The following is a 17,363-nucleotide window of genomic DNA, read 5'->3' on the forward strand; positions in this document are numbered from 1 at the left end:
AATTGGAAACTAGTTATGTTACGAAGTTTTAAGCTTCTTTTGCTAAATTTAAATAAAGGAAGAGTTAGGACTTTGGCCCATTTGTATAATAATTAAAGAACAGGCAATTTACTGTCCATTTTACATGTGACTTTTAAATGTGCAGGTTTTCCTGTCAAGCCCCTATTTTATCGGACATTTTCCTGTCAGTCCTGACAGGGTTCTCATTGGCCCTCAGGGATTCCTTGCTAGATCCCTTATTTTCGATTGGCTTTCAGGGATCTCAAAAGTATATAAATAAGGTTCCACTCAGTGAAATGGCGGATAACTTGTTAGCTACTAACTAGAAGCTTAAGTAATAACCTGAAAGCTTATCTTTACCAGACCTAGCCCAACAGAAAAGACAAGCAGGTTAATATGCTTTAATAATATGAGATGAAGTAATTTTTAAGGAAATGTAAATATAGCGGCAGTTATCCCCCACCACACTGAGTGACCTAAATGACCCGAAAACTGATTACCGATTAAGTGTCTGCATGTCTGCATTTGTCCGTGTATATATATGATATATGAACATGTAATAATAAATTTAATATACGTTCGAACTTATCGTTTATGGACTGAGTAATATGAGTGCATTGCCTGGCATCCATTCGTCTTTAGAGGTAGACAAAGGAAAACCCCCAAGATGCAGAATATTCCTGACGAGAGCCCCAAAACTTGTCAACAGACCCTTCCACAATTACTCGGCCTGTGGCGGCGCTTTGTTACAATACTATCGAAATTACGTTTAAGCTAGGGGAACAACTTATATCAAGGTCCATTGGTTTGTGGTTGATAGTTGTCTCATTGTTAATAATATAACATCTTCAAAGATGTTTATCTGTGTGTGCAACAGTCTTTTAATGTAGATTAGACCGTTTATGACAAATAAGTTAAATAATGAAAAGAAGATGCAATATATATGGTTATGCTTTGACATAAAATATTCACTTACCACGCCTTCAATTGATACTTCCCCCACATTACTGAATCCACTACCTGGTATGGTAATCTTTGATCCACCACTAAAATTTTATTTAATCATAAATTAGCAAATTTACCTAACGATATTGGAATATCTGTATTAAGTCGGATCTTAACTTGTACATGTGATTTGTTACAAACTGGTATTTTTAAAAATAAACAACTAATGTCGAAATATTCAAAACTTAATTAAATCTGTATTTGGGTAAGGTGATGCAAACATACTATTTTTATTGCGTCTTACACTTTGAGAAGCAAATAATCTTATACTACTTTATTAAAATATTGTGTAAAACGTTAATTATGAGCTATGAAAGTCAAGTGACTTGAGCATTTTTCTGAGGAAGTTTTAAAAAATTTCAATGAAATATTGTTTACAGTGGGTTAGCTTTCATTAGTCTTCGCATCCTATAGATTATCAACTTTTGGTTTTATTTATAATTTAGAATCTTCATTGAAGGTGGAGCACGAATGCACAGTTAATTAATAATATTGATGTGCCATTTGTATGCAAGAATGACATTCCTTTGTATTATGTGCCGATTCGAAAAAAAGATATGCCAGTATTGTCTCCATTTAACAGGTTCATTATTTAAGAATTAAGAATAGGTTTCTGATATAATTTTTAATACTTACAAAAAGTATCAATTCAATATATTTCAGTTTTTGTTATGGGTGTATCAAAAACATTGATGTACAAATATAATTTCATAAATTTGAAATGTTTCAAATGATTACATACCAATTTAAAGAACTGTTCAACATTTTTGAATAGGACTATAAATGAAAGACGAATTATTTATCTCCCTTTCATGAAAGATTGATTGGGAAATTTACCAGAGATAACTAATATCAATCACAGAGAGGGACTAGCAAGCAATTTTTAATTGTAGCTTATTTAACGTTTAAACAATTTTCCACTATAAACGAATGTTACTTTATACAAATATAAATATTTTGTGAGCTAAATCTCCAAATTCTATTAGATTGTGACATAGGTGTACACTTTAAAACATTTGATTGAGGCAAACTGAAATTAGGAGAAAAGAAACCAATTTTGGGAATGTTTGTACAGTCAGGACCAACACTTAATGCCCCCTCTGAAACCATTTATGTGAAACCAGATATCATATTCAAATAATCTGAAAGAAAGTAAAAATATAAACACAAAAATACCTTTTAAATACAGTAGCACTGGCTGCATCACTTTCTTGTAGTTTTGGATTGCCCACAATCTTGAACTCTCCCTTCCATTCCAATGTTGTGTGCTTATCAATGATGACCTTTACATATGTCAATGTTGATAGTCCTGTTGACTTTTCTATTCGACAAATTAAATTGTTTCCTTTAAACTTATTAGCTTTGTTTGATCTTCAAAAAATAAATTCATTTGTTAAATATTATTATTATACCTTACATATATTACAAACAGTTCTATTTGGTAACACATTATCACGTGACATGGAATAATTCAGTTAATTTTCATTTAATTGCAAGGAAGGACAAATAACCCTTACAATTACCACCAGCGGTAAATAACCCTATTATTCACCAGCAAATAACCTTTTGAGTGTCTAGATTTGCACTTGAGTTATATCCCATGAAAATGACGTCACAGACGTAAATAAACAATATGGCAGCGTTCATATTACACTGGAAGCCCATCGAGAGAAGAGGAAATAAGGCTTTGGACATGAATAAAGTGCCAGCAGCCTATTATATCTCTTATAAACAGTCCTTTTCAGGGTAGTCAATATTTTACAAAAAGATTTTACCTTTGTTTTACATTCGAGAAATTCTAGAACACAAATTTATTTTCAGACATCAGCTTGTGTTTGTTATGTAAAGAACATAGTAAGCTGTTACTTCGGTATAATAAAACAATTGCGGCCCCTTAGAATTGATGAATATCCAAAATTGTCAACCCTTAAAAGTTATTTCACTTCGGACTGCGCCCTCAATAAAATAACCTTCTCGTGTTGTCAATTTTTTTCTTTCTCTAGAGGGCCATAATTGTATATCATTACATTGGTTGCAATGAATTACATTGATTTTCGAGTTAAATAAAAACCGATAATTTTACATGTGAAATAAACATGGTTATTTCACTCTCTGATGTCATACAACAATAGGCGTTGTCAAGACGTCGATAACGGCAGATCAAAACAAATTGTGAACGTGTAGAAAAGATTGTTTCTTACATGTTTTACATTAATTTCTTTAAAAAAGCCATTTGCCAATGTAAACTAGATTGCTCATCTTTGTCTATGTGCATGTTAAACAAAGGACACAGATGGAATCATGTCAAAATTGTGTTTTGGTGATGGTGATGTGTTTGTAGATCTTAATTTTACTGAACATTCTTGCTACTTACAATTTTCTTTATCTACAGTCATTGGACAAAAGTGAGTTCCCAGTCAAAAAAATTGACTTAACAAAATATATTTGACTAAAAGGTGTTCTTAAACCCTGCTAACTGCCATTGGCAATTGCCAAATAAATTGATCACAAAATGGATCTTAATATTAAACAGAAAACAATAAACCTGCCGCAAAGATGTTATACCACAAACATGAAATGCAAAAATTTGTACACCATATCTGAATTTCGACAATTAATGTCTCTTCAGTGATGTTAGGGATTGAAATAGTATTTGGAAGGTCATACTGGTCTATATATATAGATAGAGAGAGAGAGCCTAGGTAGTTGAAAGGTCTGGAGCGTCAGGCATAGTGCAAGGCTATTTGATGCCTAACTATCTCAGTATAGCTCTTCATCTTTTATTTAAGCTTTGGATTTCAAATATTTTGGCCACGAGCATCACTGAAGAGACATAAATTGTCGAAATGCGAATCTGGTGCAAGAAAATTGGTACGGTTAATTTTATTGAAATGCTGCAATCAAGCTGGTACTTATTAAAGCATGTTATAATTCATCCTTTCAATTTTTGGCAGAACACTATCAGAAAGATAAGAACTGAGACTATTCCTTGATGCCTTGAACTTTTGCATGTGTAGTTTCTTGTGTGGAAAAAATCCTAAAACTTCCATTGATTTATTTATTATTTAAATTCATAGATTATTAGAAATTAAGTCACTATTACATTCTTATCATACACTAATTTGAAAAGTTATTTTTAATTGCATACCTTACTGATTACTTTAATTGCATTTTATTACTTAGTCTTAAAGTATTAAAAATTGAGATTAGACAAAAATGTTCTCACTGGCTAAAGTTCTTTTGAACAGCCCTGCTGTACAGACACCTGTTATGTTTGCATTCTTTGTGCTTTAGTCATTATGGATTGTCTTTAGCTATACTAATAATAATTTTTGTATTAAGAAATGATTCTGCCTATTGTATAATACCTGCATGCAATACAGTCTGAATCATTACAAAAATGTATTTCATAATCACTTCCAGGGAAGACAATATTACTTCCGAAAATCTGAATCTTTTTACCGCCAGCTATTATACTTTTGTTAGGTGCAAAACCATATAATTTATGTTGATCCTGTTAAAAAACAAAAAAGTTATTCATCAATTAAGGTATATAAATTTATAATATCATAGTTATACTGATTTGACCCAAATTCTCATGTTTAATTTATAACATACTAAAACATGTATCCAAATTATCAAAAATTTTAAATAATTATGTAATCAATAGAGCATGCATAAACTCATTATTATATGTATCTGTATGTTGTGTGTAGAATACATGTACACCTACATACACCTAACAAAATTGTCATAGTACATGAATCTATCAAATCTGAGAACAAAAAGCAAATCCAATTGAACTCAATAACATTGACCAATGAAGTGATTGAACAATGAAATGAGGTCAAAGTTAGATTTCCATTTACCATACCAAATACAGTTGACCTATCGCATGCATGCATAGTATCTGAGAAACAGACCTAACTATAAAACCTAAATATGGACTGATGAAACATTAAAATGAGATAAGCACTTGACTATGGACATGTAAAACTCACTCTCATTCAACACACCAAATACTGCTTAGTATATAAAGGAGTATGTTCGATAAGGTCCTAAAATGGCCCCCTTTTTTAGCGTAAATTTCAAATTCAGATTTATCGACCAATATCACGATAAATTACAGCTAATACATTGACTAGCTAGGATATAAACCATTTTGTTGAAAATTTTACGTTCCTGCGTTTCATTATGACGTTACAAGTTGTACTCATATTGATTTTTCACATTTTGGTTTGAGAGGAGTTGTGATGACAAACTTTTGCAGTAGAACATTAAAGTAAATAAGTTCAAAGGGGTGTAACTCCTAGAAAAAAACCTGAATCGCAATTTCCCGTCGATATGCACAACTACATAGTATGTCCTTATTATCTGAAAAGGGTTTCCTGAAATTCTGTTGTGTGATTTGAGAGGAGTTGCGATGACAAACTGTTGCAGTAGTACATTATAGTAAATAAGTTCAAAGGGGCGTAACTCCTAGAAAACAAATTTAATCGCAATTTCCCGTCGATATGCACAACTACATAGTATGTCCTTATTATCTGAAAAGTTTTCATGAAATTCTGTTGTGTGGTTTGAGAGGAGTTGCGATGAGAAACCGTTGCAGTGGTACATTAAAGCAAATAAGTTCAAAGGGGCGTAACTCCTAGAAAAAAAAATTGAATCGCAATTTCCCGTCGATATGCACAACTACATAGTATGTCCTTATTATCTGAAAAGGTTTCGTGAAATTCTGTTGTGTGGTTTTAGAGGAGTTGCGATGACAAACTTTTGCAGTAGTACATTATAGTAAATAAGTTCAAAGGGGCGTAACTCCTAGAAAAAAAATTGAATCGCAATTTCCCGTCGATATGCACAACTACATAGTTTGTCCTTATTATCTAAAAAGGTTTCCTGAAATTCTGTTGTGTGGTTTGGGTGGAGTTGTGATGACAAGAAACAGGATGGACAGACGGACGGACTGACAGACGGACAGACGGGTCAAAAACATTATACCCTCCGCAACTGGTTGCGTGGGGTATAATAAGTGTGCAGTTTGAAAGTATTGTCCTTCCACTGTTGATTAGTGTTTCATTTACATGAAAAATATCCTTAAAGTTACTTTACTTACAACATAAGTAAACTTGTTCTTTTTAGAACCATCCTCCCCATTTACAGTCACAGTCAGTGAATCTGACGTGATATCAGTTGCATTTCCTGTTATACATCTAATTCTAAAAAAAAACATTTTCATAGAGTATCATCAGGCTTTAATTCTTATGAAATTGTAAATGAAAAAAGATGCACTGTCACGACATTTATTGAATTGTGTGGAACTATTTGTAGTTTTCAAATTTTCAATACTTTTCTTCTCCAGGCAATCCTTAATAACAAACAAGGAAAATCATTCTAAATTAATATCCAAATGTCAAATGTACCTTATATGTGCCGAAAGTACTGAATACAATTATGTCTTTTTGTAAGTTGTGTTTTGTCTTGTAAATTTGTTGAGTCAGCTCATTTCCAACTGATTTTTATATTTTGTTCTTAGGCTATGCAGATACACTACCATTGAAGGTTAGATAGAAAGTTGTTTAACTCTTGCCTTAATCTTTATGTGTGTCCAAATTGCAAGTAATTCAGAGGTTGAAGTAATTTGGCTGGTGACGTCTTTCATATTCCTTTTTTTATTAATTTTTTTTGTATTATATATTTGGTTCTTTTAAGTTTGAATTGTCTGACTTTTTGTCATGTGGGAGTTTTTTAAAGCTGACTATAAGATGTGGGTTTTGCTCAGTGTTTAGGATGCTATATTGACCTTCCAGACCTTCACTGGATAGTTGTTTCATTGGTACTATCATTCCATTATTTTTTTCTTGTGTTAAAATGAGTAAAAGGTAAAATATTTCACAAGTTTGAACTGGGTTACGGTTAAGTTTAAAAATCTTGATCACATTTTCCAGTCTACACCATTCTACCTTGTATATCAGTATATTACCCTTTAAAATATTTTGAATCACAGTTTTGTAATGTTGCAAAAGGTTCAACCAAACATTATCAAGTCTTAAAACTATAATTACAGCAAGCTTATTTATTTATTTATGTAAATATCAGCTAGTATATATAAAACAGCTTGTTCTAAATATAACAAACAAAACTAGAGGCTCTCAAGAGCCTGTGTCACTTAGCTAGAGATTAAGTGAAGAAGATTTTACTGTGTCAAATTTGCTCTAAATGTCTGTTTCAGAGATGTAAGCTGAAAAATTGCATTTTACCCCTATGTTCTATTTTTAGCTATATAGGCCATGTTGTTTGGCACATGGGTTCATCTAACAAATATTTTAAACTAGGTACCCTACAATGATTATGACAAAGTTTGGTTTAATTTGTCTACGTAGTTTCAGAGGAGAAGGTTTTTGTAAGATCTTTACTTTGCTGAACATTATTGCTGTTTACAGTTTATCTCTTAGTATCAATAATAATATTCAATATAATAACCCAAAACGGAAAAATTTTGTATAATTTTGTATAAATAGATTATTAATACACAATATGTTTTTGTGCAATGCCTGTACATATAATATTTGTTCCAATCAGCTTGGGGGTTTCCGAGTTGCTGCTGCATGTGAAATCTTGTTTACTAATTGCTTTTCCAGATTATCCTAATTAACCAATTAAAAATAAACACTGCATTTGAATTAACCAATCAGCGCTTAATTAACAGGGCTTTTGTTTTAGGCACCAGCACATAATTATTCTGAAAGCAACGCTTGCTTTGAGCAGACATTCAAATTTTCTGGGAAATTATTTATTCCCACCCTCCGCTCCCTAAAGTAGTTTATACTTTATTGCGATGTCATTTCAGCCTTTTATTAAAATATATTGTTAATAAGTAGAGTAGTAATGTTTTCAAAAGAACTCACAGTTATTATGTATTTTGTGTTAGGAGATTTTCAACTGGAATTGTGGATTTATTGCAAAATCTCCTTAAAATTGCTCATTTAGGGGCAGCAACCCAACAGTGGGTTGTACGATTTCAATGTCTGAAAATTTAAGGATAGAGAGATCCTGATCAGATTAACAACTTTACTCTGTAAGATTTGCTCTAAATGCTTTGGTTTCAAAGAAAAAAGCCGAAATGGGCATTTTACCCCTATGTTCTATTTTTAGCCATGGCTGCCATTTTGGTTGGTTGACCCAGTCATTGGACACATTTTTTAAACAAGATTCCCAAATAATGATTGTGGCCAAGTTTGGTTAAATTTGGCCAAGTAGTTTCAGAGGAGAAGATTTTTGTAAAAGTTAACGGACGACGACAGACACCGGACGCCAAGTGATGAGAAAAGTTTACTTGACCTGCAGTTAAACATATGGCTATGAAAAAGGCTTCTACACTTTGTTGTATGCCAGCATAAATTCTGCTGCTTTATTATTTCTCACTAGTTGAAATCAGACATTCTAAAAGCATCTAAATGTGTAAAACTTGTGAGTTTTTTTATGATATGAGTTCTATATTTTTTACATATTATAATGTAATGTTACCTGCAATCAAGTGAGATAACTATGAAACACAATGTTGTATTGCTTACATTTTAAATGGTTTAATCACTGTTACATTTGAACACTGAGCACCATTTATAGAAACTGAAATGTTGTCATTTGGGCTACCAATATTATTGCCTGTAATATCAACTAGAGTGCCACCAAATTTAGGACCTGATTCTGGATTTACCTGAAATATATTATAATGTGAATACTCAATGTCCTGCTAAAAAGAGTGGTTAACATTATAATAAAAAATCAAAATACACATTATGTAGTAATTTCATCATGCAAACTGTTCTGTGTTGATTATCAAACTCTTTACAACCTACCTTTTTAACTAAGACATAAATTTCATAAAAATCAATCAAAAACTGCAGGTGTAACATTTTCAGGAAATATAAGCTCATTCATAATATACATAAGATCGAAATGAAAGGAATTTTCTGTAATATTATTTCCTATGTTACAGTATTTGAAACTAATGGAATAAAGGGTATATAAAAAAGAAGATGTGGTATGATTGCCAATGAGACAACTATCCACAAAAGACCAAAATGAAACAAACATTAACAACTATAGCTCACCGTCCGGCCTTCAACAATGAGCAAAGCCCATAACGCATAGTCAGCTATAAAAGGCCCTGATATAGAATGTTTGTTCCAATAGGAACAGATATTATCTTTAACAGTTCGAGGGAAACTTCTGTAAGGTGGAACAAATATACAATGACAGTATGAGAGCACTTAATTACGATACATTTTAATATAATCTACAATACAAATGAGATGTATATTTCAAAGGGACAAATAATCCCTGTCAAAAATAGATTATAGCCTGGTATCCTGGCCAATTATCCTCTTTGCATCAGTACATCCAGGTATAATACAATCTATGTGACCCCTTTTCAGCACTGCATGAACAGGTCTGAATTACTGTATGCAGTGCATATGCAAGTTATATAAAAGACCAGTGTATCAATAAGATAAGTTTGGATAGTTGTTGCTATATCTTTTTAGAAATTGCATTTTATAAAAATAAAATGATTTGCAATAAATGTGTGGCAAAATATTTATTTCCAGCAATGTAATCTGATGTACAGTAGTTGTCGTCTGTTTATGTAGTTCATATGTGTTTCTTGTTTCTCGTTTTTATATAAATTATACCATTGGTTTTCCCGTTTGAATAGTTATTTTTGGGGCCATTTATAGCTTGCTGTTTGGTCTGAGCCAAGGATCCGTGTTGAAGGCCTAACCTTGACCTATAATGGTTTACTTTTATAAATTGTTACTTGGATGGAGAGTTGTCTCATTGGAACTCATACCATATCTTCCTATATACGTCAAGTGTCAAGAAATATAATATCCAACAATGTATCATTCTAATATCCAATAAGGTCTAACACCACTAATTTGGGCCTTGTCAGAAAGCACATACCAAAAAAAGTACATGTTTAACACTTTATTTGAACACATGTTATTGATTTTACCTTGCATAACATCAATAATGACGTTCTTAAAAGTCTGACAACGAAAATCATCACCCAGCGCCATTTAAAAAGTTGACTCAATTAAGGCAACATGCTGTAAGTCCTATTTATGGGTGTATTATATTCAAACTATGTAGAATGATTTGGTTATTATTTGGTATAAAATGGAAGCTGAATGACTGGTGATTTTGAATTTATAAAGAAATTGTATGAAATTTAGAAAGGAGGGTACAATACAATAAGTTTTCATGTCAAAGTTAAACCTTCTAAATGACAGTGACTCATATTGTAGTAAGTCATTATTTTGTTTGAAATGAATACATCAACTAACTGAAGGTGGATGGTAAGTATTACCTTTTGTTTCACAACACTCACTTCAAACTAACAACCTTTTACTCAAGCAATTGTTAAAATATGTTACCAGTTGATCAGTGCATGAATGCATGTTGGAGACAAATTCAAACTGCATTTTGGTAAACTTTTAGCCAGTGCTATTGTGAAACCCCAAAGGTTACTACGGGATAAATCGGGTTGTTGTCTCTTTGACACATTCCCCATTTCCATTCTCAATTTTAGTAAAAGAAATTTCAAATGTCAGAGTGAATAAACTATACACAGAGAACAATATATAGCTATTGACAGTTTTTCTTGAATTGGACAATAGAACGGAAGTTTAAATAGATTGACCAATAAAGGGAAACTCTGTGGAAAAGTTTAACTTGGTTCCTAATATTTAGTTAGTTCATGGCTTTACCTTTGATACAGTGACTGGACATTCTTGTGTGCATGCTCCAGGAATACCACTATCTGTAGATTTGCAGGTACCACACCAATCACACTGATAGCCTTGAAATTTTTTTAATTTACAGGATCCACAACTACTTTTATAATCTTTACAATCATAGGCTATAAAATAAAATGCAAACATTTTGTACCTGATAAAGGTGGCTAGGAAGTCTTAATCAAAATTGATAGAATTTTTGATAACTTGTCAAATTGATATTTTTTTAATGCTTTGAATTTTTTGTAGTTAAGGAAAAGTTGAGCATTCCGACTTTGATTTTTTCTTTATAGTTGAGCAATAGTTGAGCAATTAGAAATATGACCTGGTAATATAAATGTTATGTGCCATCTGTTTTCTCTGTGTAGAGTGCAAATGGACAAAAAGTATTATTATAAATCTACACAAAATTTGAGGCAAAATTAAGGGAAGCACTTGTTTTATACATTTTCCTGTATTTTAACTTAATTAACTATAACTTTAACATAAAGATAAAAAAAAACATATTTCTTTTATAAAATTATAAGATTTATCAAATATTTAAGATTTAGGTAATTAACAGTTATTATTAGGGGCAACTAGAACACACCCGCGAAATCGCGGGCATTCAGAGCGTATTTGAAAGGATCTAAAGTGTTGTAGGAAGAATTTTGTAAAAGATTAAATGACTTGAGAATTTCAGGAAAAGTATCTTGGGGACAGGAAAATATTTTTTTAACCCTCCTCCTTTATTTCCAAAATTCCCATTTTTTTATTTCTATTAATTTCATTATGAACATACATTTAGCGTACATGTATTTTGAACATTCCAGTCAGGAGCCTGTAATTCAGTGGTTCAGTGATATTTGTTTTTCGTTCATTTTTTGTACATAAATAAGGCGGTTAGTTTTCTCATTTGAATTGTTTTACATTGTCATTTCGGGGCCTTTTATATCAGACTATGCAGTATTGGCTTTTGCTTATTGTTGAAGGCCGTAAGGTGACCTTTAAATGTTAATTTCGGTGTCATTTTGGTCTTTTGTGGAGATCTGTCTCATTGGCATTTATACCACATCTTCTTTTTTTTGTAAAACATTTAGTGACTTGAGAATTTCAGAAAAGGTATCAAAAGTCATAGGTAATTTTGGACAGGATAATTGTTTTTCTAGCCCGGCTCCTCCTTTTTCCATCTTTTTTTTTTTTCTCTATTAATTCTAATGACACATGAATAATTTTAGCGCTTATCTGTATATTATGAACATTCATTAAAGGGGGGTCGGGGCAGCGGCGGATTGAGGGGGCCCGCCCCCCCTTTTCTGGAAAATAAATGGTTGCTTACATAGGGAATCACTGAAGCATGACCGGAGCGGGCCCCTCTTAGGCAGTCAAAGGGCCCCTGCGTATGAAAATTTCTGGATCCGCCAATGCGTAGGGGCCCTGATCCCAATATCTCGGGCTTAAAAACATGAAATCCCGAGGTTCTGAATTTATTATACAAATTAAATATCTCGACATCCCGAAATTCGAAAAAAGAAATGCCGGATCCCGAAATGGTCAATCCTGAAAGTTCGATCTTAAAAACACCCGTTCCAGACGTCCCGAAACTGTATTTTCTTTTTACAGTCAATTCTCAGTTTAATAATTGATCCACAGCAGCAGTATCGGCTTTTGCTCATTGTTGAAGGCTGTGAGGTGACCTTTAAATGTTATTTTTTTCGATGTCATTTTGGTCTCTTGTGGAGATCTGTCTGATTGGCATTCGTACCAAATCTTCTTTTTTTTGGTAAAACATTTAGTGACTTGAGAATTTCAAAAAAGGTATCAAAAGTCATAGGGTATTTGGGACAGGATAATTGTTTTTCTAGCCCGGCTCCTCTTTTTTTCACAAAAAAAAATCCTTATTTTTGTTTTGTTTGTTCTCTATAAATTCTAATGACACATGAATAATTTTAGCGCTTATCTGTATATTATTAACATTCATTAAAGGGGGTCGGGGTAGCGGCGGATTTAGGGGGCCCGCCCCCCTTTACTGGAAAATATTTGGTTGCTTATATAGGGAATCACTGAAGCATGACCGGAGCGGGCCCCTCTTAGGCAGTCAAAGGGACTCTGCGTATGAAATTTCTGGATCCGCCACTGCGTAGGGGCCCTGATCCCAATATCCCGGGCTTTAAAACATGAAATCCCGAGGTTCTGAATTTATTATACAAATTAAATATCTCGACATCCCGAAATTCGAAAAAAGAAATGCCGGATCCCAAAATGGTCAATCCTGAAATTTCGATCTTAAAAACACCCGTTCCAGACGTCCCGAATGTGTATTTTCTTTTTACAGTCAATTCTCAGTTTAATAATTGATCCACAGCGGTCATTGATATATTATTCAGACCCTCTCTATTAAATAAACCCTGTGACTGCCGTGGATAGTAAACTTGAAAATGATATCAGACAGAAAATACACTTAATTCATAGTACATGTATATGTATTTATTTCAAAGTAAAAAGAAAAACGCAAACCGGAGGTCTAATCTGACTTAAATTTCGTCCAATGACGGATATAACACAGAAAATACACTGTATTCGTAGTATTAATGTATGTTCATTATCAAAGTATACAGAAAAACGCAAACCGGAAGTCTAATCTGACTTAAAATTTCGCCCAATGACGGAAACATATCCGGACGTCTTTTTTCTCGTTTTTCACCCAAAATAATTCAATCTGAATAATCATATGAATGGATGACAAATGCGATTATGCACTGTACCCATAGGACACAGAGGCATGATGATTAATTTATTGTGGAAAGAAGAGAAGCGACACCCAAAATGAGGTCTTCTCGTTTAATAATATAGAATCTCAAAGGGATCACACTGACACATTATACCCTAAACAACCTCAAACATTTAATATTTTAACTGGGCTTGAGCATGCACATGGCAAGCAAAGACATGAATAAAACATGAATTTTACATGGATGTAGATAAAAAAAGTTACCAATAACTATATTGACATAAAAGTGCAGTGTATTCTTATGATGACTTGGATTTAGGAATATTGTAACACAGGTTTCTGGAAACATCTTTTGGTAAGTACATTGGATTATAATTTCCATTATTTTGAATAAGTGTATATGCTCTTTTAGTTCAAAATAGTGATATTTAAAGTGTCTTCTTAACTTTTTAGAGTGAAGAAAAAATGGAGACAATATATTTATGCATTAATTTATATACAATGTATTATCAAAATGTGTAAGACAGGAGACATATTTATTTTAATATAAAGACAATTTTTTTTAGAAAGTATTACTAATAAAATATTAAGAATATCTATTTTTATTTACTAGATAACCTTTTAAAAAGAAAGGATAAAGCATTCTTGTAGTCTGTTGTGAGTTGAGATCTTTCAGCAGTATTTTGGCTATAAAAATTCACAATTTAAATTTATTTTTTCTACAATGTTTAGTCATCAGTTTGCAATTACCAAATAATGCTCAACTTTTAAAGATCTAGACCTCAACTTTTAATGACCTGGGCCTCAACTGTTGGCCAGGTAGCCCTCAACTAATTTGCATAAAGTTGTGCATTGATAGTTGAGGGCTATCTCATTTGCATGGCAAAAATCCAGGTAGCCCTTAACTGACCCTCAACTATTTGCTCAACTGATGGCTAGCTAGCCCTCAACTATTAGTTCAACTGGCGGCCAGTTGAATAAGCCGCCTGTTGAGTAATGCAGTTGGCCATCCTATCATTTTTTCTGTATGGGCGTACACTTAAACACAAGTTATTGTCTTAAAACTAAAACAATGCTTGCTTTTTGCACCTAATTCCTGAGTGTTAAGAGCAATTACACCAAAACTCCACCCCAGCTATAATAATAGTCAGCTATGATCAACCTACCTTCTAAACTTAAACTGCCATCTAATCTTGAACTACTATAATTTAGGTATAATGTTGAGTCACCTTTAGGAAACTACAATGTAAAGATAAATATGTTTACTAATTATGTCACTGACTGAGGCCCAGACTCTTATTTTGCTCAACTGTTTACAACTACGGTACTAATATAAAACTTTATTTACAATAATTTTCTGAATTGATCATAGACAAAAGGGGAACAATTACATTTCTTTGCCATATATCAAGATCAAAACCTTTATTCAAAACTTTCTTGGTGTCAGAGGCAACCATAATTTTTCCAAGTTCAAGACAATTTTGCTGTGGTCATATAAGAAAAAATAAATACTTAAGTGCCAAGAAAAAAATAATTCTTACCAATATAATTATTAGCTTCTGCAATAGCAGTGACAACAACTTTTTTTGTTTAAAAGTCGTAAAAATCACTTTTGGGACGGGGCCTAAATTAAAATCTTGTTTGTTTGCCCTATTTCGACCCTATTTTTTGAAACAGAATAGGAAGGTAGGTAAAATATTTTATTTTCTTTCCCAAAAAATAACTTGGCTCGGTATATTTTGTGTCATTGTTAACCAGGTAGGTATAATATTCTATTTTATAGATACAAAATCTGCCTGATATCGTTTTTGTCTGTATTAATTGCTTTTGTTTAAGTATGCTTTTACTATTAATTTTCTGAAGTTTTGAAAACAATTATCATGAAGAATGTGAAGTTGATTCAGATGCACTACTATTTTGTTTTAAAATATCAAAATAATGGGCTATGTAGGGACTTTCTATACTCAATTGTCACATATTTTTCATCGCATTTATAAATGGTCTGTATGGAAAAACTTAGTGATTTTACTGCCAATTATTTTCCACTTTACAGGCCTTTGATTTATGTCAGATGTAAATTATATGTCAAAGCTGGTCAAGGTATCGTTAACATAATCACCCTAATCTACAGATCACCAAAGGCAATCCCTAGGCCTACTAGGATACAACGTCTGTTTACAAAATATTTTGTTCACACCTTGATAATTTTGTATTCGAAGAACTTTTTTGAATGAACCCTGCTGTTCAAGTATAAAGGCACAGGGCAAGTTCATCATGTCATGATTACAAAACTTTCAACATCCATTTCAAACAAATGCTTTGAATCTCTAAATGGAAGTCACTCACTCACGGTTTATGTCAAACGCTCTTGTGATACCAAACAGACTAAACCTTGTACAGGGAAGATAAACCCAGAGGATTCCGGTAAAAAAGTTTTTAGCGAGAAATACAAATATAAGATTTTCATTCATAATGCACATGACAAGAAAGGACAAGGTTCATTTTTGGCCAAATATTCAGTCTTGAAATTCAACTTTTATCATAAAATTTCAAAATGGCCATAATTTGCTTCTTATATTGATCTGTTTCAAAAGCCTAACTACTAGATACATGGGTTAAACAAATCGTATCTAAGAAAAAAACTTAACATTGACCACTGAACCACCAAAATAAGGTCAGGGTCAGAGGATACCTGCTAGACAGACATATACAACTTACAATCCTCCCATAAAACAAATAAAGTTGACCTATTGCTTATAAGGTTTTAAAAAAAAAAATAGACCAAAATACAAAAACTTAATACTGAGCAATGGACTGTTAAAATGAGGTCAAGGTCAAATAAAACATGCAAGACTGACCTGTACAACATAGAAGAAACTTCCCTTTGACCACTGAACAATGAAAATGATGTCAAGGTCAGATGACTCCCGCCAGTTGGACATGTACACCTTACAATTATTCCATACAACAAATATAGCAGACCTATATATTGCTTTTAGTATCTGAGATATGGACTTGACCACCAAAAAAAGACCTTGTTCACTGATCCATGATATGTGAGTCTAGGTCAAGTAAAAACTGTCTGAAGAGTATGATGACTTTGCAAATATAGTTATCATATTACTCATAATAAGGGTGAAATTAACATTATAAAATATCTTTACTTTTTTATTTCAGGTAGTCACTGAACCATGAAAATGATGAACAATGGACATGTGACCACAATGGAAACTTTGTAACATAAGGCATCTATATACATAGAATAAAGCATACAGGTCTCCCACCTTCTAAAGTATAAAGCTTTTAAGAAGTTAGTGAACGCCACCACCACTGCTGCCGGCGCCTGATCACTATCCCAATGTAAAGCTTTCTGCCGAACAAAAAATTTACAATTTTGTGCACTTCTCAGTTCTACATGCTTGTGGAAACATTTGGTCACAACAAAGGTGACATAAGTAGATTATGTTATCAATCATTAAAAGATAATGACAATTTTACATACAGCACAAGCAAAACAAACTTGAGGTATAATTTTCAAAGTTAAATGCCAATTTTTTTTTTAAATTTTACTGATATATAAGTTATATTTCAATAATTTCTGATATGAAATTTATGGTATTCTGGCCTGATTCAAAAAATCCAAAGGCCAATTCGAACACCTTGTGACTTTACTCCTTTTTTGCATCTTATACTGAATTGTATACAGCTAGATGTAAAATGAAAATTTTGTATCTTTTAACTTTCTATAACGCTTATACTTCCGGTATCATGGCGACCCCCATGTCCCAAATGTGGCAGAAGACTAAAAAGGCTTAAAAACCAGAAATATGGCTGAAAACACACAAAAAGTAAAT

General features: G+C 32.6%; 1 protein-coding gene across 7 annotated transcripts in view; it reads right to left on the bottom strand.

Annotated features, from left to right (window-relative positions):
• LOC134726436 (plexin-A1-like) overlaps nt 1–17,363 on the bottom strand; it is a 201,346-nt gene that overhangs the window by 58,054 nt on the left and 125,929 nt on the right. For all 7 annotated transcript variants that reach the window (XM_063590864.1, XM_063590856.1, XM_063590885.1 and 4 more), the window contains 7 exons: nt 14,676–14,748; nt 10,773–10,924; nt 8,577–8,719; nt 6,119–6,221; nt 4,374–4,519; nt 2,182–2,376; nt 977–1,046 (listed from right to left, as the gene is read on the bottom strand). In XM_063590864.1, the coding sequence (XP_063446934.1) occupies nt 977–1,046; nt 2,182–2,376; nt 4,374–4,519; nt 6,119–6,221; nt 8,577–8,719; nt 10,773–10,924; nt 14,676–14,748 (882 nt within the window). The remainder of the gene's footprint in view (nt 1–976; nt 1,047–2,181; nt 2,377–4,373; nt 4,520–6,118; nt 6,222–8,576; nt 8,720–10,772; nt 10,925–14,675; nt 14,749–17,363) is intronic.

Source organism: Mytilus trossulus, chromosome 1, assembly GCF_036588685.1.
Source record: "Mytilus trossulus isolate FHL-02 chromosome 1, PNRI_Mtr1.1.1.hap1, whole genome shotgun sequence".
Classification (NCBI taxonomy): Eukaryota; Metazoa; Mollusca; class Bivalvia; order Mytilida; family Mytilidae; genus Mytilus; species Mytilus trossulus.